This window comes from Pelobates fuscus, chromosome 4 (genome assembly GCF_036172605.1).
Source record: "Pelobates fuscus isolate aPelFus1 chromosome 4, aPelFus1.pri, whole genome shotgun sequence".
Taxonomy (NCBI): Eukaryota; Metazoa; Chordata; class Amphibia; order Anura; family Pelobatidae; genus Pelobates; species Pelobates fuscus.
In genome coordinates this window covers 339869984-339897575 of record NC_086320.1, presented here as the reverse complement: position 1 = coordinate 339897575, position 27592 = coordinate 339869984, and the positions used below count along the sequence as shown (strand labels likewise).

General features: G+C 37.6%; 1 protein-coding gene across 3 annotated transcripts in view; it reads left to right on the top strand.

The window, feature by feature from the left end:
* Nucleotides 1–27592, top strand: part of CDK14 (cyclin dependent kinase 14) — a 528056-nt gene that overhangs the window by 147898 nt on the left and 352566 nt on the right. For all 3 annotated transcript variants that reach the window (XM_063452462.1, XM_063452461.1, XM_063452463.1), the window contains 2 exons: nt 19217–19311; nt 23136–23215. In XM_063452462.1, the coding sequence (XP_063308532.1) occupies nt 19217–19311; nt 23136–23215 (175 nt within the window). The remainder of the gene's footprint in view (nt 1–19216; nt 19312–23135; nt 23216–27592) is intronic.

Sequence of the window (27592 nt, the reverse complement as noted above, 5' to 3'; positions counted from 1 at the left end):
TGCACACCTTTCTTGGACTCTACTTTTCATTTATAAATTAAAATATTTTTTTCCCTCCATTCTGGAGTTTTTTTAATGAAGAGCGAAAATAAAACCGTATATCCTTTCTCTTCTGAAAGGATGGATTTGAGAAAACCCTGGTAATTCTGAGAGTGCAGTATTTAGTAACATTAAATCATTCGGCAAGAAGCTTCCCTCTTTTGTAAGTAATCATTCAATACTGCTCCCTGAAAAAATATACACCCATTCCTCCAAATAGTGCCTATATCCTTTGCTTCATTAACATTATAATTTAAACCTTATGCACATTTGGACTCTGTTTTCCCCTAAACGCTAGTTAGCATTGGATCTCCGTTTTTCATTTTACAAATGGATAGAATGCCAGGCATGTGTCGAATAAACTCATTTTAGCATTTACCGACGGCTTTAGCATCTCCATCAATTTTAGCATCCACCCTAACTCCTTAAGTGTATCTCCAGAGAGACCTTATTAGTGGTCAGTGCTCAGAGACTCCACAGACCTCCTGTAACGGAATTCTTAGACCAGACTATGCAGAACCAATAAAGGGTTTCTGCTACACATTCTGTTAAATCTTAATTATGACAAAGATAAAATGTTGTCATGAGGTTAACACAGCTACACATTTTCATACCAAACAAATTGAAGCACATCATCTCCGTAAGCAGTGAAAAGAATTACAACTGGGAAAACCTAGACACACAGAATCCTACTTTTTGTTATTCATTCCAATGTGGGGATAATGGTAGCATGGTGTATACTGCACTACGACTGTTGTTGCGCCGTGTACACTATATCACGTCTGTGTCAGGGAATAAAATTACTTTCCGAACTAGACTGATTTTCATTAAGTAGCATCCAGCTGGAGTTAGACATTTAGTGGGTGAGATGTTTAAAGGGACACTCCAGTAAACAATCCGTTTTCCTGGCACTGCAGGTCCCCTCTCCCTCTCACCTCCCATCCCTGGTTGCTGAAGGGGTGAAAAACCCTTCAGTCACTTACCAAAGGCAGCGACGATGTCCCTCGTCGCTGCTTCTTTTTCCACCGCCGCTCCTCCCCTTCATTACGTAAGCCGGCGGAGGGAGACTGATCCCGCCCGCCGGCTGGGGCGATCTAATTTAGACCTCTCCACAGGAAAGCATTGAAAATGCTTTTCAATGCTTTCCTATAGGGATTTTAGCGACGCTGGAGGTCCTCACACAGCGTGAGGACGTCCAGCGACGCTATAGCTAAATCTGTGCTATGATCCCGGAAGTGCCCTCTAGTAGCTGTCTAGTAGACAGCCACTAGGGGAGTACTTAACCCTGCAATGTAATTATTACAGTTTATGAAAACTGCAATAATTACAGTTGCAGGGTTAAGGGTAGTGGGAGTTGGCACCCAGACCACTCCAATGGGCAGAAGTGGTCTGGGTCCTTGGAGTGTCACTTTAAGTAATTTTAGTGGGTAGTTTTCAAAATGAAACAATACAAATTAAAAAAACAAAATCCATATTGTTGTTTTTTGCTGGAATATCTTATATGGTTTCTTTGCTCACATGTTAAAGTGAGAGGTCTTTGTTCATATTAGCAGGAGTCAGCCGTAAGAGCAGCGTAGACATGAAATGCCAGACAAGTATCCATTACCCACGCCATTAAGAAACTCTAAATGCAGAATTTTGCATTTTATCTCTAAAGTAAAACTACAAGCACCACAAGTTAGACAGCTTAACTCTAGGCTCATCAGCGAAGGATTCACTAACAAGCAGGTGCCCACGATGGCACAATTTAGCACATGAGTAAAGATCACTAAGCAACCTACTCTATTGCTTCTAGGTATGAAACATAAAGGCTATTCTTCCAGTACCTGCTACAAAGTTCATTCTCATGATTGGTGCCCCCTGTTGGCACAGTTGCTATTCTGTAGTACCTACCATTAAGTTTACTCCTATGATAGGTGCCCTTTAAAGCACTGTTGAGCACCACTGTGTTAGCTCTTTATTCAGGTTAATACCCTTAATGTACTAATTTATATGTATTCTATATGCTTTCCCTGATGATATTCCGCTTTAACCAGCAGGTTCTGCCACTATCCCTGTTTGGACTTTTGCTAATTTTTTTTGCAAACTTCCTTAGTATCAACCAAGTGATACATCTGTTGCTAACCTTTACCAGTAGGTTGGTTGTCAGACAGAACAAGAGATACGAACTGCAATCAATGAGCATATATATATATATATATATATATATATATATATATATATATATATATATATATATATTAAAAAATAATAAAAAAATAAATAAATATATATATCCTTTTTCTTTTTATCCTTTTGGTTTTCCGGAAGGTCTATTAATTTATAGACTATTTGCACGATAGTACGTTATTTTTCACTGTGTGATACCTTAGAGTTTATTCTTTCTTTTCAATATAAGAATAAAAATAAGTTTCAAACTTCATCTGTATATTGAGAGCAAGGTTCCATGTATGACATTATTTTTTTTCCTAACCTTGGTTGGTTGTGTTTTTAAGCCAATTGTAAAGGTAGAGTGGCAATACATTCCATAAAGCATGCATATTCAGCATAACACATTTTATGCTTTTGGACATTTGTAATGTCATAAGTGAATTAAAATCAGAGTTACTTACTAGTGGGTGCCATCTCCCAACCATGACCAGCTCTCTATTGTTAAACCGTGTAAAACTCACATAATGAGACGTACATTAGCATGTACAAAAGAGCCATAATTCAATTTATATATAGGATCATGAAATATTCCCGTCTTATTCATTAATCTATGTTGGTATGAGCTATTTTAGTTCACATGGGATGGTAATATTCTATGTATTGGGGCCACCCCAGTCTAGATATAGATGTAATAATATGTCCTCTGATTTATATATATATATATATTTTTTAAATTGTAACCGCTTTTTAAGTAGTACTTAAACGCAAATCTCTGAAGTTTCCCCCATAATTTCTGTTACTGCTATGGGGTCTTTATTTGTGGACCCCCAGTTTTGATCAAACCGCTGAAACAACTATTTGACCCACAAACATGTGATGGCCTGCAGCCTACTATATAGCTATCTATAAATAAATAAAAACAGGATGTAGCACTTAAAACGACACTCAACTGCCCAAATAAAAAAATAAAAAATTAAAGTCACTGTTTAGAAGATATACCCCAACGAAACGATGCATTAATTTATTATGCCTTTTTTTATGGTGGCATGTCTGAAAACAGCTTGCAAAAGCTGCATATCTTGTTGCTGCTGCCTTTGTAATTGGACAGCCACGGCTGAGGAAGAAGGGGAGGGCTTGCAATTGCTGCCTCTTCAGTTTAGCTTCACTGGGATAAACAAACAGGACGTAAAATAACTGGTTGTCTGATTGACAGCCAGGGGGATGTAATAAGGTTTATTTATAAAAGTGCCAATTTCTATTAAAATCTAAATGTTTTTGTTAAAAAAAAAAAAAAAATTACAAAAATAAAAGGACACAATTTACACATGAAGCATTTCAGCGAGTTAAATTGCATTAGGGGTCGGAAGTGTCCCTTTAAATGATCACCAAAGCGTTAGGAATACAAACCTATATTCCGAATGCTCAAGTGACCCTGTCCCTAGTTATATAGGACCACCCCATTGGTGTAATACAAAATAATAAAATAAAGGTTTTTACTTACTTTAATCCGGCACCGAGGCTCCCTTGGCATTGCTTAGCTCTTCTCCGCCCACAATGTCACGGAGAAAGCATGGTCTTCTGTGGTCCACTCCAATGCTTCTCATAGAAGATTATTGGGGAACTGATGCACATGTGCATCCAAGCTTTCCCATAGGAAAACATTCAGTCAATGCTTTCCTAAGGGGGGACCTACGTGTCACTTAACAGAGTGTTACTCGGTCATTGCAGCAGAATTGCTTCCAGGGGTTGTCAGTGCAACAAACACTGGAGATGTGTTTTAACCCTTCAAGAAAGAAAAATTGTTATACAGGCAAGGGTGCCTCTTATTTTAATGAAGTTTTCCTTTTTTGTTATCATATATGAAATTAGAATACATAATGGTTTAGATGGTACAGGGTAGTAGAATCCCCTTTAGCAAACAAATAAAATGGGCTGGCAATCAGACAAATTATCCAGGTTAAGGAAATTTCTTTCCACATATGGAGATATTTTTTACTTTTATTGTAAAATATATGTATTTCTTATATATTATTTAATAGATCATAATTGAGATACACAGGTCTTTGTACATTAAGTTGCTGATTTATTTATTCATTTATTTTATTTACTTACTGTGTTTTGTTTTGGTTTTCTCTCATTTCTTTGTTTATATCGATCTGTAAGATATGGTAAAACATATGTACTGGATATATATTTTATCTTATTATTGATTTTTGGTGATAAATATATATGTCCTGTTATGTAATTTTAAAAAATCTGAAAAAAAAACTTAATTAAACAAACACAAAAAGAAACCAAAAAAAAAAAGATAAACATTGCAGTTTCTGCAAAATGGTTATATTCACAAAGCAACTGCACCCAGGTCTCTTCATTGAGATAATTTTTTATACATGAGTGAACACTGGATGAATGACAGTGGCTACGAATAACTACGTGTTATTGTTTTGTTTTGTTTTTTTTGTCACGTCACAAAATCTTTATTTTAATTTTTTTTAGTAAACTTGTAAGAATCACAATTCTGTCAGTAAAATATTATAGATTGCAATAAAGGGAAAACATGCAGCAAAGTGTACTTGAATTTTAATTGATAAATGGTTGATCTTTATGTATAAAAGACTGAACAGTCAGAACATGAGAATACAGCTTTATTCAAAGCTGGCATTGCTTTATTTAACAATCCATTTGTACTTCAAAATAATCAGCTATGCTGGGCTAAAACAAGATTATTTGGAAAAATACTAAGCTGCACCCTTTATTTTTACATTGAAAAGACAAGCAGCTTACATTGCTGCCTAGGGAAACCTTCAGTTTGGCCCCGCCCCTATGGGAAAACATTGGATTGGCTGAGATGATCAATTCTGATGTCACCTGAGAAGGCAAAACGGAGCCAGTGCCGCTAAATCCACGTAGCGCTGGTATATACGTGCATTTTCTCCTTTTTAAGGAGGGAAGAGGGTGCCCTGGGACTAACAAGGTTTTTTTAACACTATTGGGTCAGGAATGCATGTCGGGAATACATTGGGTCAGGAATACACTATTGGGTCAGGAATACATTCCTATGGGGAGACCTAATGCGCATGCGCATTAGGTCTCCTCGGGCGGGATCAGTCTCGACGGAGTAAGAAGGAGGAGCGGCGCGGAGGAGGAGACAGCGACGAGGGACATCGTCGCTGCCTCAGGTAAGTGACTGAAGGTGTTTTCACCCCTTCAGTAACTGGGGATTGGGGGGTGGGAAGGAGAGGGACCCTCCAGTGCAAGGAAAATGCATTGTTTTCCTGGCACTGGGGATTCCCTTTAATGAAGCAATTTTGGTGTATAGATCATGCCCCTGCCCCATTAATGCTCAATTCTCTGCCTTTTAGCAGTTATTTTGTTTCTCTTAATGCAGCCCTAGCCACACCTACCCTGACTGGCCAGCATGAAACATTTTATCATTTTCAATCTGATATGTCCACACAGTTTTAACATTTTGATTTTTTAGAAGTTTTTATCTCCTGCTCTATTAATTGAACTTTAATTACACACAGCTGGATTATGCAAGCTGTAATCACCTATTTACAGAGAAGGAGATACATATTATAAATGAAACAGAGTGTGTAATAAAGGTAGTTTAAACATTAGATCTCTCTTTACAGGAAATGTGTAGGGAGACTATGTAGGTCACATGCAAGGGGGTTGTGACTGGGGCTGCATAAACAGTGATTTAAACCATAAATGGCCGAACAGTTAGACTGTAGGGGCACGATCTATACATCAAAATCACTCAATTAAGTTGTTTGGTGCTTGCAGTATCCCGTAAAACCAAATCGTGCATTCAGGAGGACCTCTCTAGATTTAGGGAATGTGAATATATACTGTTTGAAGTTTTGAGTGCCTTTGCTAATAGTTTCTGTGCTATGTGATATGTTTTTTTTGTTTTTTATAAACTATTTTGTACTCTTGAACTTTTTTCAGCTACAAATAGGGAAATCGCTACCTATCGTAATTGTAAAATTATAGGTCCATTTATAGATGTTGCCCCTCCGTCTATTTATTTGTTTTTTAATAACCATCCATAAGCTATACATCATTTGGCTCTATTGACTGACGTGTTCTTTAAATGGTTTAGATTAAAAGAATGTTCTAAAATATTTGAATTAATATTTTTTTAGTAAACTGTAGTAAACTTGTCTCTAATTATCACTTGGGAATCTTGGAATTGAGTAACGAGAGCTGAGATGATGGAGGAGCCAGTTAAAAGCCCATGATTTATACACTTGTGATAACTGGCTCACGGCAAGCTACATTTCAGGAAGAAGGCTTTGCTTGTTTAAATTCTTCTGTTACCAAAGGAATTCCAAGTTTCCTGGAACCTTTTATTTGTTCATTTAAAAAAAACAAAAAAACTGCTGAGCACTTTTAAAAATAATCAACTCAAGGTAAATTTGGTTGTAAGTAGCTTCATCTGAAAATGTCTGACAGAGCTACTTTCAAAGAATATTTGCAGAGATTAATTATGCACATTTGCTTTTTCTCTCCTACCTTCTGCTTCCAGTGAGCATATGAATCTGCTTCCTCTATATGTACATTGTTCCAATTATCTCGTGTTTAAATATTTGGTGTGTGGCAATAGCCTCACGCTTGTATTGGTTTTAGTCAGGGGTCAAGGCCTGGGGGGAAAAAAGTGTGGAAACTCACCTAAAATCCCCCTTCCCCCCAAAAAAATGATCTTTAACCCATGATTCATGATTCCCTTTTATTCCAGAAGTTTGGTTCTTAAGGGGTTAAAGGAACGCTCCAAGCACCATAACCACTACAGCTCACCGTAGTGGTTATGGTGCCAGGAGTGTACTGGCGATGCCCGTGTTGTAAGAGGATTTATGGATTAACTCATTGAGTGATTGCCACCAGCTTAGCATGTTTAGAGTCTTTCTTTAAGTCCACTTTTGTCAGAGGTGTTCCTTATCTGACTTAAGGCCTTGCAGATTCTCAAACACAGTGCACATTCATGAATCCTTGTATTATGTGCAAATACTGGCATGTAAAACATGTGCTCTGGGACAGTTTATGCTGTAAAATTTATTATCTCTTTAATTCTGGGAAAAAAATGTAAAAAGCACAACTTCTGGCACAAATGTTTTGTATTTATCAGATTACTTCTCTAACCACCGTTCCCTCCTTCCAACCACCCAGTCCCCTTACCCCCATCAAACAAGTAATAGCTCCCCTCCCCTTATAAATTATACAGTTCTGAAGAACAGTCTTAACAGGCTCAAAGATCAGTGCTGTGCTCAGGGTTTAGGCCGGGCGGAAGGAGTGTGTGGTGACCGTGTGAGGCCGTTGTGTAGTCGCGTACGCAAAGGGCAGGGGAAGTCAGAAGAAGGAGCAAGTCCAAGTCCTTCACTATGCGGCGATGCAACTTGCATAGTGAATCAGATCGGGAGGCGGCCCGGGGCAGCTGCAGTTAAAGACTGCCCTGGTCCTGCAGGAGGAACGGGAACGGTGTTCCTGCTGTGGAAAAAGTGCAGGAACGCCGTTCCCATACGTTCCTGCAGGACTCGAGCCCTGGTTTCTGTGATAGCAATACATTTTGTTGGAGTATGCTGTGCAGCATGTAAAAGGGACACTATAGTCCCTAAAATGACTTTAGCTTAAAGGACCACTCTAGGCACCCAGACCACTTCAGCTTAATGAAGTATGGGTATGGGTGCCAGGTCCAGCTAGGGTTAACTAATTTTTTTATAAACATAGCAGTTTCAGAGAAACTGCTATGTTTATCAATTAGTTAAGCCTTCCTGTTTTTCCTCTAGTGGCTGTCTCACTGACAGCCGCTAGAGGCGCTTGCGTGATTCTCACTGTGAAAATCACAGTGAGAGCACGCAAGCGTCCATAGGAAAGCATTATGAATGCTTTCCTATGCGACCGGCTGAATGCGCGCGCAGCTCTTGCCGCGCGTGCGCATTCAGCCGACGGGGAGGACGGAGGCGGAGAGGAGGAGGAGAGCTCTCCACCCAGCGCTGGAAAAAGGTAAGTTTTAACCCTTTTCCCCTTTTCAGAGCCGGGCGGGAGGGGGTCCCTGAGGGTGGGGGCACCCTCAGGGCACTCTAGTGCCAGGAAAACGAGTATGCTTTCCTGGCACTAGAGTGGTCCTTTAACCCCTTAAGGACACATGACGTGTGTGACATGTCATGATTCCCTTTTATTCCAGAAGTTTGGTCCTTAAGGGGTTAATGCAGCAGCTTTTGTATATGGATGCCTGGAGTCTTGCTGCTGAACTTTCTGTCATTTAGGAGTGAAATCACTTTTGTTTCTGTTTATGCAGCCAACAACCTCCCCCAGCTGTGACTGACACAGACTGTGTTAAAAAGAAAATGGTTTACTTTTCAATTATGTTAACTTACTTTAAAAGTTTCTTTATCTCCTCTCTGTAAGTTAAACTTTAACCCCTTCCCGACCACGGACGGAAATTTTCCGTCAACCTTGTCCTTCAGTTAAGGACCGTTTACTAAAGTTAACCCCAGAACACGGGGTTAATGGTGCTCTGGTCTGCCTCTGTATTTGAGGCAGACCGGGAGCACCCGATCTCGCTGCCCCAGCACCGGTGCTCGCTCTGACAGCATGTCAGAGCGAGCACATGTGCTCAATGTACTTACCTTCCGCCTCCCTGCACTTCCGGTTTCTGTGTGAATTGCAGGGAGACGGATCAGTGCTGCTGATCTTCTCACTGTGTTAAAAAAAAAAAAAAAGTTAAATCCCACCGCCCCTTTCCCCTGTTTTAATAAAATTAACCCCTTCCCTGCCAATTGATCACTGACTACAGTGATCAATTGGCAGGGTATACATTTTAATGTCATCTGATTTTTTTTTTTTTTTTTAATCCCTGAGCGTTAATTATTTTTTTTTAAGCCTCAGGGGTTAAATTTATTGTATTAATTAATCTAAATATTTAAAAATTATATATTTAGCTAGCTGGGATGGGTGGAAGTTAGTGGGGAATTGGGGAATTTGGTGTTAGGCTAACTAGGGGTTAACGTTAAAAAAAGTTTTAAAATAAGCTTTAAAAAGGTATAAATTTTTTTTTAAATGTTTTAGTAACGGTTAAGTAAAAAAAAAAAAAATACCACCCCCTTTACCCAGTCTAAATAAAAATTAACCCCTTCCCTGCCAGATGATCACTGCCTACAGTGATCAAAATACAGATCACAGTATTATACTGTAATCTAATTTTTTTAACTTTTATTTTTATTTTTTTAACCCTCAGGGGTTCAATTTATTTAATTAATTTAAATATTTTATAATTATATATTTTGCTAGCTGGGGTGGGTGGGAGTTATGGGAAGATGGGGAATTTACGGTTAGTGCTGCTTACTGCTAGTTAGGGGTTAACGGTAAAAGAAAAGTTTAGAAAAAAAAATTAAAAGTGTAAACAAATATGTCCACATATACCAGGCAAAGGTACATACGGGGGTAATTCTGTACTCAGCCGATTATAGCTGAGCAACATATGAAGTATTATACAGTCGTAGCACACATACGATTTGCAAAATATACTGTGCAAATTTACTTTGTGTCAAAAAGGCAAAAAAAAACGCTTATTACCATTACACTTGGTACAAGCTAGCGGAAAAATTATCCCACGCTAAGGTTCAAAATATGCCTTTTGAAATACCCTGGGATGTGTTCTTTAAGAAATGGTATGCCTTTATGGTGTAGTTGTAATATGTAGCCTGCTCAAGTGCTCCAAAGTGGGACACGGACGCATCAAAACCCTCCATTAAAATTCACACTTAAAAATTGTGGGGGGTGGAGGTACATTACTCAATATCCCCCCTCCCTTCTTACTTTATGTAGGGAGGGGGGATCTTTCCTTGCTGCTTTCCCTGGTGGTCCAGTGGAGGTGGGGGCAGATCAGTTATCCCCCCCTCCCTTCTTACCATATGCCTGGGAGGGGGGATCCTGCTGCCGCCATCCATCCCTGGTGGTCCAGTGGAGAGTGAACTCTAGCCCCGCAGGGCTAGAGTTCACTCACGCGAGATCTGAGCGTTGCCGCGGCAACGCTCAGATCTCGCGAGAGGAACCCGGCGGAGCTGCTGGCAATAGCTCCCCGGGTCCTCTCCTGCCTCCCTCACTGCCTGTGAGCCGGTGAGGGGAGGCTGAGAGCAGAGCCGGCGCTCGGATAGCGCCGGCTCTGCATGAGCTGACAGGGGGGATCCTGAGATCTCCCCTGCCGGTCTCAATACATAGGCGTGCCACGGGGATTAGGGTGTGCCCAGGCACACCCGGCACACCCCGTGCGCACGCCTATGATGCCCAGCAAAAATGTAATCCGTATGTAAAAAATGCCCCACATTATTTTTTTACCACATACTTTGGCATATATTGGTGAAAAAATGGGGGCATGTTAAGGCACAATATGCACCATATGAGATACCCTGGAGTGTCTACTTTTACAAATGGTAGGCCTTTGTGGGTTTTTTTTGAACAGTCAAACTGCTATAATACCCCAAATTGAAGCATAGGCCCGTTAAATCCGCCTCTCAAAATTCTACTGTAAATGTTGAAACGGACAGGTCTCCTATATGGCACTGTAGCTTCACGAAATAGTGCCAAATACATACAATGGGGGTATCGTTGTACTCATCAGAAGTAACTGAACACAAAATAAAACTTTGTACAGGAATAGCACACACCAACTTTACAAAATACACATGAGAATTTCTTTGTTATAAGTTTGTGTGCCAAAAACAAACAAAACACAATTTTACTCAAATATTTAGCAGAGGTTGGCAGTGAAATGACTACGTAGAAAGTGTCAAAACAACCTTAGGTAAATAGCCTGCGGTGTCTACTTTATATAAATATATACTTTTGTGTGGCAATTTTGTTTTCTTTTATGGCTATTAAGCTTACAAGACAAACATACCAAATTCTAAAATCGCTCCACATTAAAAGTTTATTTTACTCCTTGTGCTTTGTGACCTGTAACTACCACTAAAAATTAAAATCCCAGACACATTATATATTCTGTAAATCAGGACAACTAAATAAATTTATTTTTAACTACTTTCTTTAACCTGCACTAATTAGGCACATATTATTATTGCAAAAACTGTACAAAAAAACACATTTCTCTTTTTTTTTTGCATTTTTCTGTATTTTTTTTAATAATAAATAAGTATATATATATATATATATATATATATATATATATATATATATATATATATATATATATTACATCAAATTAAAGCCCTTTATGTCCTTTAAAAAACAGTATGCAATATGTGTCGGTGCAATAAACGAGAGAGATGCAAATTGCGGTTGAACGCATACAGCAAGAAAAAGCAAAAATTGCTTGTGTCATTAAGCGTAAGACAAGCTTCTGAAGCTGTGTCCTTAAGGGGTTAATCACACACAGGAGGTTCCTGCAAGGTCTAGCAAGCTTTTAATAGTGCAGGAGATAGGAAATTCTAAATTAAACATAATCTGCAATAAAGTAGGTATAAACATTAGATGTCTCTTTACAGGAAGAGTTTAGGAAAACTGTGCATGTCACATGCAAGGAGGTGTGGCTAGGGCTGTATAAACAAAGTGATTTAACTCCTAAATGGCAGATGATTTGAGCAGTGAGATTTTAGGGGCATAACCTATAGACCAAAACTGCTTCATTAAAGTGTTTAACATAGAGCTGTACAAGGAGGCAGTTGGCACATGCCCTAACTGGCACGTGGAGCCAAAACATAGGCCAGTAAAAAAAATGCTTTAATTTTTTAAGTATTTTTGCAATATTATTTTTCTCTAAGGATGAAACTGGGCAGCATTTAAAAAAATAAAAAATAAAAGAAATGTTTGCACTGGGGGTGCATAGTTTTTTTTTTTTTTTAGACAGGTGTGATCTGACAAGTATAGCAATCAGTATGACCTAAACACATCACAAAAGATGTTTTAAATGGCATTTTCACATATAGAAATCTGATTGTTTCCAAGTCTCCAGAATGTAATGGCACTCCTGAGAAGGGAGAGGCTCGTAGAGTAAAACTCTGCCATTATTTCATTTCACACATTAGTAGCATGTTTTAGGTATTTTAATTGAACATTTTATTAAAACCGCATGTCAGAAAAAAATTCAAATAAAAGACAAACTATGAACTCAGTCACTTTGTGGTTAGTAGACTTTACTGACAAATATGCTTGAGAAAATGATCTGCTGGAATGCCTAGTGCTGCTCAGTTCTAAAAAAAAAAATCAGATACTTACATTCTGCTAAGAAATGGGTGCATAGATAGGAAATGCTGCTCATGCATTATATGCTGTACGTTCTTTATTCCTAATGGGGCTATTTCTAGAAATAGAAACAATTCAATTAGTTATATATTTTTCTTTACAACTATATACATGCTAAACAATGTCTGACTTATTTTTAGATAATTAAAATTGGGCACAATTGCAACATCTTTATTCAAAATGCAGAAAAGTATTCTCACATTAGGACTGTCTAAATAAAACAGATGTATACAGATAGTACGTGCACGGGACAAAAAAGGGGATATAAACAATAAGGGGGGCACACACGAAATGAAAGGAGGATGCACAAGAGATAAGCAATAATTAGCGTGGTATAATATGGAAAATGGGCTTAGCTAAAAGCAATCATTGGCAGGAGATACATACAAAGAGATGAGGAGATGTAGAGCGATGCAGAAAAGTCTACAGTTTTGGGGGTATAGTCAACATGCACACGATCCATCCCGGGTGCCAAGTAAACTTGGAACACCTCTGATAAAGAATGTAGTATGACAACAGCTTCAAGTCTCAAGGAATGACCCTGTATCCTGTACAGGCTTGTTGGTAATAAGCATAACGTTTTTGAATTAACAATGAATATTTATGTGCTCTACTTAAAATGTAAATGGATAAACTCTTCAGGGCCCCTAAATATGGTTTTAGGTATGAGCCAAACTGTACTCTTTTGGAATAATATAAAGCATTGTGGTTTTCATTAAAAAGCGAATAATATCGACTTTCATTGTGCTGAAAAGCTGTATTTACGGTATATCACACGTGCATGATGTATATTCCCTACTCATGGGAAATCTGTGAAACAGTGAGAGATTTTAATCACAATCCTGATTTTTTTTCCCCCCACCATCTGTCATATTGAGAAAGGAAGACTCATCATGTGGTTTATAGAAACCTATATAATCCTTTGAAAAACAGTATTCTTAAACTTCTAACTGCTTGTCCACAGATGAGAGTAAAATATCTTTAAAGAAAAGATCAGGTGGGTTTTAAAAACCCCAGCACAAAAAATACATTCTTTGAATGTTTTTTTTTTTTCCTGTAGTAATTTCTAGGTATATAATCTTCCTAACTTCGTCCTATAATCATTGCATAAATCAGGATCGGCTGCGTTCTCCCAGGCAATCCCTGGTCTCCTATGCAAGTGAATGTGTATAGGAGAGCGTGTTTAACATAACAGTTGCTGGTTCTCAGAATCTCTCAACTTCTGAATAAATGGGTACTTACAGTAGAAAGGTCTAACTTGTACATTCCATGTCAGAACATGAATTACAATAAAAACATACAGCTGTCCAGTATATAAATACAATCCACACCATAACAGGTTCTTCTCAAGTCAGCAGCATCGTGTCTTTAGGATAGATTGTATTTACTTATTGCAAAATGTAGATATCTCTCAAAGTGCACATAGAAGCATATTTGTGGGTTTTGTCCACACATTATTCATTTTGAGACCTTATTTAATTGTCACCCAAATTGTAGCATATATATTTAAAAAACAAAACAAAAAAAACCTTTTTTTACCGCTTCTCTTATTTTTCCCTCTATTGTTAATCTTTTCTCACTTGATCTGTTAACCATAGGGTGTGTACACGATCAGTGTACTACAAAATATATACATCATATTATATTTAAAAGAGAATTGTAAATCCATACCCCCATTCTAGGTCTTCAATTCCAATTTCAATTTATTCAGGTGATTCCATCATATAGCGGAAAAAGTTGTTTCAGTTCCCTAGGAAACTTTCATCAGTACAATGAATATTTATAAAATTGATATATTTTTCAACCCACTGATCTTCTGATTTGGTTTCTAAATCAACATTTGGCCAAGTACAACCAACACTGGACGAATTTCAGGTGCCCCAAAAAAATGTTCTATCTTCAGAAAAAAAAATCAACAGAACTAAAATTACTTGCTGTGCGCAACTCTACTTACTGTTATATCTTAATGAATGGCTTATTGCCAATTAAAACTCATTATGTAGACATCTGATTCTTGCACATCCTAACCTGGTTAAAAAGTAAAAGATGGATTTTCATATATATATATATATATATATATATATATATATATATATATATATAATACAAAAGATCCAGCGCAATCTGTTGACAGATTTTATTAGTTTTTTTTATAAAGATGGGGTACATTGACATTGTGGCAGGCTTATGCAATGTTTGATCATATAATGTAACTAAACCCCCATTATTTTTGCCTAGATTAGGTGTTAAAAAACCCCCAAATCTTTAGTGGATAGGTGAGTGCGCTGGATCTTGTGTATTGTATAATTTGGCCCCCAGCAGCACCCCATTTATGCATGTTCAGGTGAGTGCAGCCACCCCCCTTGTTTCATATATATTTTTATGATGTTTTACTTGTAGTTAAACAAGTTTACAGTCGCACTAGGAAGTGCCAGGGAATTCCAACCCGTGTGTGAAAGCTACAACAGGATGCTGATATGGTCCCAATACCATGCAGTTTGTGATTGTGGTACACGTAAACACCAGGGTGACACACTCCCTTTACTGCATGGCATACCACTGGTGACACAAATTTGTTTTTGTGTTTTTAATATCACTAGCTGATCATTAAAGGATTTCTATAGCGTTTACAATGCAAACATGTGTTCCTAACACTGTAGTGACGCTGTCACTAGCTCTACACAGGTCCCACATCCCACATTTGTCATAAAAAAATTAAAACGTGAATCACCTTTTTCAAATGCTGAGCGTCCCTTGCCCGTGTTTACCTCCCTGCATTCATTGACATCATGGAGGAGGCATGACTTCCTTTGCCGATGTTCAATCCAATGTCCAATCATAGATGAGCATTGAGGACCTAATGTGCATATGTTGCAAGTCCCGTGCACATATTCAAGATTTCCCATAGGAAGGCATTGAGTTAACCTCCACATCACGTGGGTGAGTTTTTACTCCGTCAGTGTAGCGGGACAACCATTAGAGGTGGATTTAACCGGACTTAACAGTGTTTTACATTGCAGGGTTAAACGGACAGGGATACTGCACCCAGACCAATTCATTGACATGAAGTGGTCTGGATACCTATAGTGTCCCTTTAATGAGTGTATGCTCATTATAAGTTGTCTGTGCACCTGGGGCTGAGTGGTAGAGGGAAATGTACAGTCAACGGTCAATAAACTCAATACAATTGCTATAATTGTTCTATATGCAACATAATATTGAATAGGCTTTGCCGGTTCGTAAAGGGGAACTGTTTCTTCCCAGGATTTTTAATAAGGTTTACTTATTCCTTTATTTAAGAAATATGTATAAAGAATTAAATGTTTAAATCCACATTTCTTTATTCTGGAACCTGGTGCCTCCATTTACGCAATGCTTCTATTTCTCCTAATCATTTGCAATGTCTGTCCATGCTTTGCCTTGTCTGATGTCAATTTAAAAGTAAACGGTGGATCGCATAGATTGGTATTAATTCAAGAGAAGCAACAGTTTCACTTTAAATAAAACATGTGACACTCAGACATGTCCCTATGGATATCACACACTACGTAAACATGCTTGACTAGTAGCATTGGGTTATCTGCAAAATCACCAAATTGTAACAAATTGGGTTTGTTAATTAAGCCTATGCTCAGGTCTGTCTCCTTGTTCTCTCTGTTGGGATTGTATCACCAGCCGAAGGCATGAAGTTCAATTGTTCATTCATTAATCAGACTCTGCAGAGTCAGACAACCCATGAAGATCATTGCACTTAAAATACAATTACAGGCACAGTAACCAGCATTCTATACACAGTTTCTGCTATTGGGAGTGAAAGTGCAACAATGGGGTTTATTAATAATAATAATAATTTACTAAACACCAACTGAAATGACTTATGAACAGAATTGCAGAATTTAAGTTAAAACAGCCAAACTATATAAAAATACTATATGACTATACTATATAAATGGGGGTATGGACCTCTGGGCTCTGGGACAGGTAAATGGCTAATCCTTCATTAAGCAGTTATAGCTCACACAGATACTTCAAGCACTGTAGATACTCCGGGGAGCGATATTCCGTCCACTCCTATAATATGCGCGAAAAGAGTACGATCCCACCTTGCACTCTCACCATGAGAAAGGAGTTTTTGCTTGATGGAAATGTCATAGCCTATTCTACCCACATCGCAATCACCATTTCAATGTTGATTTTGGCGGCAAATTTCAATTTAGTTTTTGTCGTAGTCTTTTGACTAAACAGACATTTTAGTTTTAGTCGTATTTTAGTCATCTGAATTGTTTTAGTTTTAGTCAGCTAAATCTCCAGTATATTTTTGTTGACGAAAATCGAATGTGTTTAATTAAAGCCGCTATCTGTCTCTTTTGCCCTTTTCCCAGCCCATCTGTGTCTCTTTGTGGCCCCACAGCCCCCCATGTGTCTTATTCCCTTAACACCATGTGTGTCACTTGCTCTCCTCCCTTCCCCATGTGTCTTACCCACCAGTATTCATTTTGGCAGCAAATTTCAATTTTAGTTTTAGTCATAGTCTTTTGACTAAAAAGCCATTTTAGTTTGTCGTATTTTAGTCATCTGAATTGTTTTAGTTTTAGCCTAGTTTTAGTCGACTAAATCATAAAAAATTTAGTCGACTAAAATCTGACTAAAATTGCTAGTTCACAAAATTAACACTGCACCACATGTGTTTCATACACGTAATGAAGTCGTTGGGGCAGGGGCGTACCTAGAGCATTTGGCACTCGGGGCAGGTCCTATTTTTGGCACACCCCCCACTTTAAAATGTAAAAAACAATCTCAATTTTTTTTTAATTGTATTTAGTGTTTGTGTGTTTGAATGTTCGCATGTTTTTGTATGGAGTATGTTTGAATAATTTGGTGTTGGATTTTTAATGCAAGCATTCGTTTGTAGTTTGGTTTTTGTATGCAGTGGGGTTTGTATGTAGTGTTGACATTGAAATGCTGTGGTGTATTTGTTTGTAATGTTGGCGAGATTCTGAGATGTATGCACATATACACACTGACACACAGGCAGATACATATATACTCAGATACATAGATACACAGACACACACTGACACACATGCAGACACAGTTGCGACTCTAGGAACATTAAACGAGGGGGGACACATAAGATACCACAGTAAAAACTGGCGGGGGGGCACTAAAAGTTTTAACTAGGGAATGAGGTAATATGCTGCCATTGCTGTCTGATGCCAGCATGTGGTGCATGCTGGCATCTGGCAACACATTTGCATAGAACTCACATTAGCCACCCAGATTTCTTGTTGTGGGCTGGCTGACACCTTTTTAACCTCGATCTGTTTATCAGATAACTCCGCTATTTGCTATCCTTATGTGGGATTGCCATATTTAAGGATGTCAAATAAGGAGCTATCTTCTAAACAGCACCCTCATTTGATATCTTTAAATATGGCAATCTCACATAAGGGTACCGATTTATGAAATTATCTACTAAACAGCTAAAATATCAAAATTAAAATAGCCCTTTTCTTAATTTTAATCTTTCAGTTGTTTAGTAGATAACTCACTTATTTGTTATCCTTATGTGAGATTGCAATATTTAAGGATACCAAATATATACACGTTTATATACACACACAATAACACAATAGATGTATGTCTGTGTGTGTATGTACATCTGTGGTTGTGTATATATGTGTGTACATACATACATACACAATCAGAGACATACACCCACATAACCACAGATACACACACACATACACATACAATCACAGACCTTCACACACAATCACATACATAAACACACATAATCACAACACACTTAACCACAGAGATGCAAACACAGTCACACACAATCATCACATACTTACACACATTTTATAAGATGTCCACCCAACCTTCCTACCTTGCTCTGGGAGGGCTGGTGGTCAGTGGTTGCTGCTGGGATCACTGCGCTCTTCTTGCACAGGTTCATTGCGTGCACTGTAATGACGCCGATGCCAGGATGACGTCATATCCCAGCTGCCAGCTCACTGCAGGGCGAAGACAGTCAGACATTGGTTGACATATAAGTTGTGCATATACCTCTTTCAATATATTACTACATCAACCCTTGAAGGATAGAATCCTGATTTTCATCCCTATTGCACAGATGCCTCCATAGTCTGAATAAACAAGTAATTGATTTTGTAATTATAACTTTTTTGGAGTTCCTATTCTCAAATATGTAAAGTTTATTTCTTACCATAGTTTTTCAATGATCTTTCCTTACACATTCCCTTCATCAGGAAAATTTGAGTTTTTCCTAAACATATAACATTACTAAATACATGACATTGTGCTGCAAAAAAAGATATACATATACCAATGTAGCAGCAAATTTGTTGCAAGTATACCTATGGACATGGAAAAACATTAGTAACTGCATTTGTAAAAAATACACAGTTATGCTCAATGTGCAAAAGTTGCCTCCCTATATGACATCCTTTTGGAATGCATGAGAATTTCTGTGGGAAATCCCATGGGGGTCTTGCATGGAACCTTATTTATGACTCTTGCACGTGCATGAGAATACAAAGGGGCCACCACTCCTGATGTGCCAGGAGAGGGAAAGATAATGTCTGAGCTGAGGCAGGAGGAACTTTTCCTACCAGACGCAACCATCCAGCAGCTAATCTGGAATGGTTCTTTAGATCTCACACAACATTGGTTAGTGATAATCTATGCAGAAATGGGCCAGAAATATTTTCTAATTTGTATGTTATTTTTATTTCAGCCAACAAGCCCTAAATTTGGGAAGGCGGACTCATATGAAAAGCTGGAGAAATTAGGCGAAGGATCCTATGCTACAGTTTACAAAGGCAAAAGCAAGTATGTATATTTTATGGAAAAAAAAAGTTCCTTATAAAAAAAAAAAAAAATCAAAACCTGATATATTTCTATTTAAACCGCGGATTAGAAGTGTATAATTTGAATGCAAACTGGGCCTCTGTCATATTGAGAAAATGACAGCCAGGCTTCATGATATCCTACAGCAGGGCTAGTCAACTTTCAGCACTTCAGATGTTGTGGACCACATTTCCCATAATGCTTTTACAGCCGTAATGCTTGAAAGACATCAGGTAAGATGTAGTCCACAATATCTGGAGTGCTACCCCAGATCTAGAATCTTAAAGCAAAATTTGGCGTCCCTGGAAGATGTTCCCAGGCTCTCAGAAAGATGACTTCTGAAGATGATACAAATTAGCATATTGCTCTGACCCAAGTGGCAAATCTTTCAATTCTCCAAAATCTTTGAATTATTCTCTTCTTCCCGTTCCTTTGTTTTATTTTTTAACTCCAAAGGCTCCATCCCTACTTGTTTATCTACACTTGTTTTATGCTCGATTCATGGGGTATTGTTATTTATTTCTCCAAAAGTTATATTTCTCTTTCCTTATCTTAAAACCTAACTACCTTATTTTCTCTTTAGTTTAGAGGTAATGCCCTTTTTGCCTTCTATTATATTTCTTACACATTTTGTGCTGCATTGACGTTCAGCATCTCCACACTGCTGCATGGAGACGATGAACTTTCCCCATAGAGAAGCATTGATTTATTACATCTGTATGAGGAGATGCTGATTGGCCAGGGTGGCTTTGGCTCCACCCCTGCACCGCCTCCTTGGGTGAGATCATCAGAATTGACCATCATCCGCCAATCCAATACTTTCCTATGGGAAAGCATTTTGATTGACTGAGATCATCAATTCTGATGATGTCAGCTAAGGAAATGGATCTGGGGTAGACTAGACAAAAAGAGCCCCACACAGCACTTGAAAAGGTGAGTAAATCACCTTTCTAACCAGAGGTAAGAGGGCCTGACCACCTAATGATTTATTATTTAGAAAATGCATATTTGTAGTTTTGGTGCATTAATTATTCATTTTGAAACCTTATCTGATTGTCATCCAAATTGTAGCATAGTATAGATTTTTAAGAAACGGTTTTATTCCTTCTCTTATTTTTCCTTTTATTGTTTATATTTTCTCACTTGATCTGTGAACCAAATGGTGGGTAAACGCACCTATCAGTGTACTGCAAAATATATACATAGGTTATAATAACCTATTAAGGATACAGCTTTAAAAACTGGACTTACCCTTAAGGACACAAGCCATTTTTGCATTTTTTGCTGTTTGTGTTCAAACGCAATTTGCATCTCTGTCATTTATTGCACCAACACATATACCGTTTTTAGAGGGCAAAAAGGGCATTAATTTGACGTCACATATACATAGATACATTCTCATTAATTATAAAACAAATGCCAAAAAAATGGGGAAAAAAAACCCCATAATTTTTTCACAGTTTTGGCAATAATAGCGTGTGCATAATATGTCCTGCTTAGAAAAAAATAATTCAAAATAAATTAATTTATGTGCCTTGATTTAAAAACTACATAACATGTATAGAATTTCAGCTTATTTTGAAAGTTACAGGTCACAAAATAAAAGGGCTAAAATAAAATTTCAAAGTGAAACAATTTTAGAAGTTGGTATGTTTGTCTTGTAGGTTTAGTAGCCATCATAAAAAACAAAATTGACACACAAAAGTATATATTTATATAAAGTAGACATCACGGGCTATTTACCTAAGGTTATTTTGACACTTTTTACGTAGCAATTTCATCGCCAATCTCTGCTAAATATTGGAGTAAAATTGTGTTTTTTCTCTCTATTTTGGCATATACACATGTAACAAGATTTTTGTAATGTGTATTTCGCAAGAGCTGGTGTGTGCTATTCTTGCACAGAACCCCATATTGTGTTCAGCTACATCTGCTGATTATAACGATACCCCCATTGTATGCCTTCGGCACTATTCTGTGAAGCTACAGTGCCATATAAGAGACAAGGCTATTTCAGTTTCTATAACTAGAATTTTCATAGATGGATATGATGGGCCAATGCCTCATTTTGGGGGTATTATAGTTGTTTGACTGTACAAATGACCCCACAAAGTGCTTCCATTTGAAAAAGCAGACACCCCAGGGTATCTTATATAGTGTATATTGTGCCTTAACTTGTCACCATTTTTTCACCAATTTATGTCAATATTTGTGGTAAAGGGGAAAAAATAGCATTTTTACATACATGTTTTTGCAGAGTAAAATGGGTGAAAGGGGTCGGTGATCTTAAACTAACTTAATTTTTTTCACACAGGGAGAAGATCACTGCTGATCCTTCTCCCTGCACTTCACACTGAACGTGGAAGCACAGGGAGACAGATCAGAAATCCCTGCAGCACATGTGCTCGCTCTGACAGCCTGTTTACGATTACAGCTGCAGAGACAGCGCGATCGAGTGCTCCCGGTCTGCCTCGAATTCCGAGGCAGACCGGAGGAGTGTTAACGCCGTGATCGCGGCAATCTGGGGTTAACTATTTAGTAAATTCCGGAAATTTTCCGTCATGCGTCCTCAACGATGGGTCTGTGACCTACCGAACAGAATCCATAGATTTTCTTTTAAAACAAGCAGTAAATAACAGTTTTTCTTACGGCTTACTTTTAAAAAAATGATATACATTCACCTTGTCTCTTGGCATAGTGTAAACAAAATAGATCAGCCTACAAGATACATTGTACAACTTTTTTATGTTGAAATTATTTAGGTTGAAAACTTGTACTTTTCTTTTCCATCCCTTTGTTTTACTCAAATCAATGCCATAGTTTTTCACAGCTTTGTTGATAACCGTCTTGATGCTTTCATGATTTATTGGTGGTTTCTTAAGGACTTATTAAGATTGTTTTGAGCTATTAGGAAACCATGTGGTCGATCTATCTATGGACTAGACCTGCTATTACATTCTCTAATATATCTCAAGAAAATCAGTGGCAAAAGTCTATAGAGCTAATTGAGGCCGGTGGGAATAAGGAATTTGTAACAGGAAAGTGGGCGAAAAAGAAAGCAGAGCTTGGTATAATGCAATTTGGTGAAAAGCCATTGTCTTCAGTTTATTCTAGACTGAGAAGTGGTTCTTGACACACCTGTTGACCTTCAGTAGGTCATTCCAGTGTCATCATAATTATATATTTTTTGGTTTTGTTTTGTTTTTTGTTTGCTTTTTTTTGCCATGGTTTAAGTTTTCCTATTGAGGGAGCATAGAATGTCCACAGGGTATGTTCAGTACATGCATATTTTGTTGATATTTCGTACCTGTGACAACACACTCTCATCCTGATGACCCTCAATAAAATCACTGTCAACAAACTACAGTGAACATTAGAGTTTCTCGTATTTTTGTTTCCTCAACAAAATTGATGCAATTTTGTGCTTTCTTATTGAGCCCCTGAATAGACCAGGCAACGTAATGTCATTCCTTTAATCTCCGTTATAAATATTTCAGAACAAATATGAAATGCAAAAAATGTAGAGTTGTTAAATATTAAATAGCATTCTAAAATGAACCTTAAAAGTAATTTCCCTTTTAAATGTGAATTACAGTAAAGGTATAATGGATTTTCACTTTGTGGGTGTTTAGCAAAATATTCCATTAATGCTCTAATATTTGTTACACCAATCCAGAAATGTGGTGGATAGCTTTGTTTTACAGAGAAATTATCTGAATGGCCATATTCAGCTAAACTATAAGGTCAAAATGGTATATTAATATGGTTATGTCTAATTTATGTACTTGACATTATTTATTTTACAGAGTGAATGGAAAGTTGGTGGCATTGAAAATAATACGTTTACAAGAAGAAGAAGGGACGCCATTTACAGCCATCAGGGAAGGTATGGCAAACATCTACACATTGGTCCTTATATATATGTAAATATAAAATATGATGACCGAAAATAAGCAGCTTAAATTATTTTTTTATTTTTTATTAATGCAGTCTGGTCTCAGTGGGTAAATACAAACTAAATTAAAGAAGAGTAGGGTTAGTTATCAGAGGGCAGTATCAGCCAGGGCTGTTGAGTCCAATAATAGGAGGACTGGGAGGATAACTTTTCATGGTGATCTTTTGCCAATTTCTGTGCGCGGTGAGCCAACAAGCCTATTGCCAGTAAGCTCTGGGTCATGTTTGTTCAAAAATATCTAAGTTTGTTTTAAATCATTTTACTATTTTGCAAATAGATGTTGACTTGCAAATTGGAACCAAAAAACAAATGATAATGAAGTTGTTTCTGGTCCTCAATCTAGGTCATTTATTTTATGTACCAAGGCATTTGGCAACTGTGGATTTGTAGTAATAATATCTCATCAACATCATCAGTGTGAATTTTATTTTGAAAAGGTACACTGTAAGCACTAACCATTTCATCTTATTAAATTGGTTATAGTGCTTAGAGTCCTTTGGTGCCATCTCTCCATTCATGCTAAACCATTTAGAAGCAGTTTACTTACTACGGACTACTACTACTTACTACGACTACTGGAGGTATGGTTAAGGCTCCTTCTAGGTGTACCAATTCATACCATATATAGGCACTCTGATAGAGGGAAATCTGACACACTCAACCAATCACAGAAGCCCACTATGATTTAGGCTAATATTTCCTCATTAGTCCAAACAGCACACAAGGGATGAGCTGCTGGGGATACTTATTTAACATTAAAAACATCTTCACGCTGAAGGGAAGAATGAAGGCAGACACTATATCCACTTCAATGAGATGATACAGTGCCTATAGTGTTCTTTAAAGCAAATTTACAGTGTCCTTTAAAACGTTTAACCTTTTCAGTTATTCATTAGAGAATATGCAAAATAAATGAAGAATTCTCTGATATGTTTGTATTGTGGAACATTAGGAATGGTTAAACGCATGGGAACCATTGTCTGTAGATTTTTCTTGGCCATATTGTTAATTATGCTGATACAAGTTGTTAACGTTTGCAGGGTGTAATATAGCCAAAAAACTTTTTTTCCAAATTGCAAACTCTTACTCTTTAATATGTGTTAGCTCTTATTCTTAGACAACTCACAAACAATGCATATGTGGTAACAGGGTTGGGAAAGTCCTTGACTTATCAGCTTCACCCTTTCTCCGTATGCCACAATCCACCTCTTCTGTGTAGTCTACCTGCCCTCTCATGTAATGTTGCTCGTCCCATGATGCATTTTGCCCTGAAGAATGTGTGCTTCATCTTTTTGGCTAATGACGCAAATGGAGGTGAAATTACACCTCTGGCAGCAAGGAACGTTAGCTCTTAATGTACACATGCAGACTCCAACAACTACCATGTCTATGCCTTGACCTGGTTATCATTGTCAGCGTCTGGAGGAGGGATAACCAGATTTTAGGCTGTGTTAAAACATGCATCTGCGTACACACCAAAGTATACCTTTGAGATTAAGTAATGTCACTGGACTGAAATTGAAGCTGTTCTGGTAGCCTACTGAAGGTAATTAAATGAATCTGTTAATAATTTTGTAACTTTTTTTCTCTTCATAAAATGAAGATATTCCCAAAATACTGCAACACAATGCTAATTAATTCTATAAATACATGAATGAAGATATGTGTTCTTGAAGTGCATTTTTAATTATGACATCTCTTTGGAGTAAACCGTCTATTTTCATATTTATCTTTAACTATTAAGGTATTGTTTACTTTTCGGGGAATTTGCAAATGTGATCTGAAATTTCAAACCCTGGTTACTCGTATGAATGTAGATGTTATTAATTTAAATATATATTTTTTTAATTAGTCATTGATGCCAGAATTTTTGAGCTGCAGAAAAATAGCAATTTCATATTTCATACCCGTTAAAAACTACAGGCTATTTTGGCATATCGCATCAGAGAGAACATTTTAAAAATAAGAACTGTTGAAATACAATACAACCACATACATGCATCCAAGTCAGTGTTTTATGTGATATTATGTTCTTTGTTGCCTTTAGTACTAAAAAAATTGTTTGAAGAACAGAGAGGAGTGATGCTCACAGCAAGCTGTCTGATAGTGACAGTAGCGTTAACATTTGCCTCTTGTTTTGTTTTTTCCCCTTCAACAATTCCTGCAAGTCTATAAAGGTTAATCTCAATGAACAAAAAAAAAGCCAGATACAAAAAAAAATTATCTATCCTCTTATTATGGTCATAGGTCTTGTTATATAGCCTACTTTTAGCATCACTAAGACTCTTGCCTATGGGATTTTTTAAATTGGATATCCTGCAGAGCAAACATATAAGGTTTTTTTTTGTTTTTTTCTCAAACGGCAGTCGTAGGCATACAGGAACAAAAACCTAGAGGAAAAAAAAGCAAGCACAAAAATGCTTAGGTAGGAATATAAAAGGTAATAGAACTGAATTCTAGATGTAGATTTACTTATTCAGTAGGTATGATGAATCCATAACACTCCAGGGTACCCAAAATTAAAGCAGACTGGAGAATGGAACACAAAAGTTTTAGATATTAAATGTGCTGATCACACACGACTTTTATGGATGAGTCTAGATAATGATAAAAAAGAAAACTTAAAAGATATATGTTTTATAATTTAAATAGTAAAAGAAAATGGATGAGATCATTAAATCCTCAGGGCAGGAGAACATAGCTAGTGTATAGATGAACGCCTTTGATAACAGATATTTCTGATGTCTTTTATGATACTAAAGTGGCTCTGTGATGAGAGAGATACCTTGGCTCTCAGACAAATGATCTCTTTCTTAAAGGAGCACTATAGTGCCAGGAAAACACTTGTTTTCGTGGCACTATATGGTTATTAGGTCCCCCTCCCCTCTCGCTGGGCTGAAGGGGTTAAAACCCCTTCAGCCACTTACCTTAATCCAGCGTTGGGCTCCCTCAGCGCTGGTGACCTCTCCTCCCCCTGCTGACACCAGCTCAGAATGCGCATGCATTACTCAATGCTTTTCTATGGACGTCCAGCGTCATCTCACCGTGATTTTCACACTGAGGATTGCGTAAGCGCCTCTAGCGGCTGTCAGGGAGACAGCCACTAGAGGCTCAATGTAAACATATCAGTTTCTCTGAAGCTGCTATGTTTTCAACTGCAGGTTTAAAACTAGAGGGACCTGGCACCCAGACCACTTCATTGAGCTGAAGGGGTCTGGGTGCCTATAGTGAGCCTGTCTGCCTTTTTCTGGCCCTGTGATTGTTTATATTAACCAGTGTTTGAGTTGTTCTGGTCCCATTGGGGCCTCTTAGTGTTTGAGCTATCTTAAAGATTCTACAATGGCAGCACCCAGAAATAATATTTTCTGACTTTTCTTGAGCGTGCAAGTGAGAGTCCACAATTGGTTTCATTAATGCGCCGCCTCAGAAAGAGATATGTCCGCGGGAGTGTGGTAAGTACTGAAAAAAATGGTGAAGATTGGGAAAGGTCGTGGAGCTTGATTAATGCTCCACCCTTTATCAACTTTTGTTAACCTTCAGGTTATACATGAGGGAAGGTAGTCCTTACTTTTCCTTAGGTATAACTTTGAAAATATGCATAGTTAAAACAAAATGGGCCATTTAAAGTGGGATTATGGACTTGCCCTATGTTAACATGAAATAAAGAAAAAGTTGCAGTTCAGCTTTGAATTGCTACTGGCCATCCTTAATGGAAAATGCTCAGAAACATAACCAAGTTAGTTTATATAGTAATTATTAGGGGAAATAAACAATGTTTAGTAATATAAGTAAGGTGCTATAATTTATTTAATGCACTGTTCTCAGCATCATAACTGCTGATATTGTTGTGGAGTTTTTGTGAGTTCCATCTCCTGATTTGTTTTTAAAGTTTGTTACTCAGAGGTATCTCAGCGTTTAAACCGTGCGTTTCAGTATTTTGCTGGAAGCTCTCTAAGGAGCTCGTAGATGAGCATGGTTTTCAAGGAGGGGGGAATGTAATGGGCCGAATACTTCTACGCAGTTTACTGCAGTGCTTCATTCAGCTGGAAAACCTTACATTTGGCAGCAGTGTATTTTATCTACCAAAGAACCAATACATTGAGCGTTTCTACACATTTTACCGAAGGAGTTAATTCAGGTACAAAATATTATTTTTAGCAACAATGTAATATTCTGGATTCTTTATAGGTAGTTCTGGAAATGTTAAAAATTGTTGCTATTAAAGGACTTGTGGACACAAAAGTTTATTGAATGGCATATTAGTTAAGGAAGCTTTTAGCGTGTGCTTACAAGGACTGGGGTAATTGG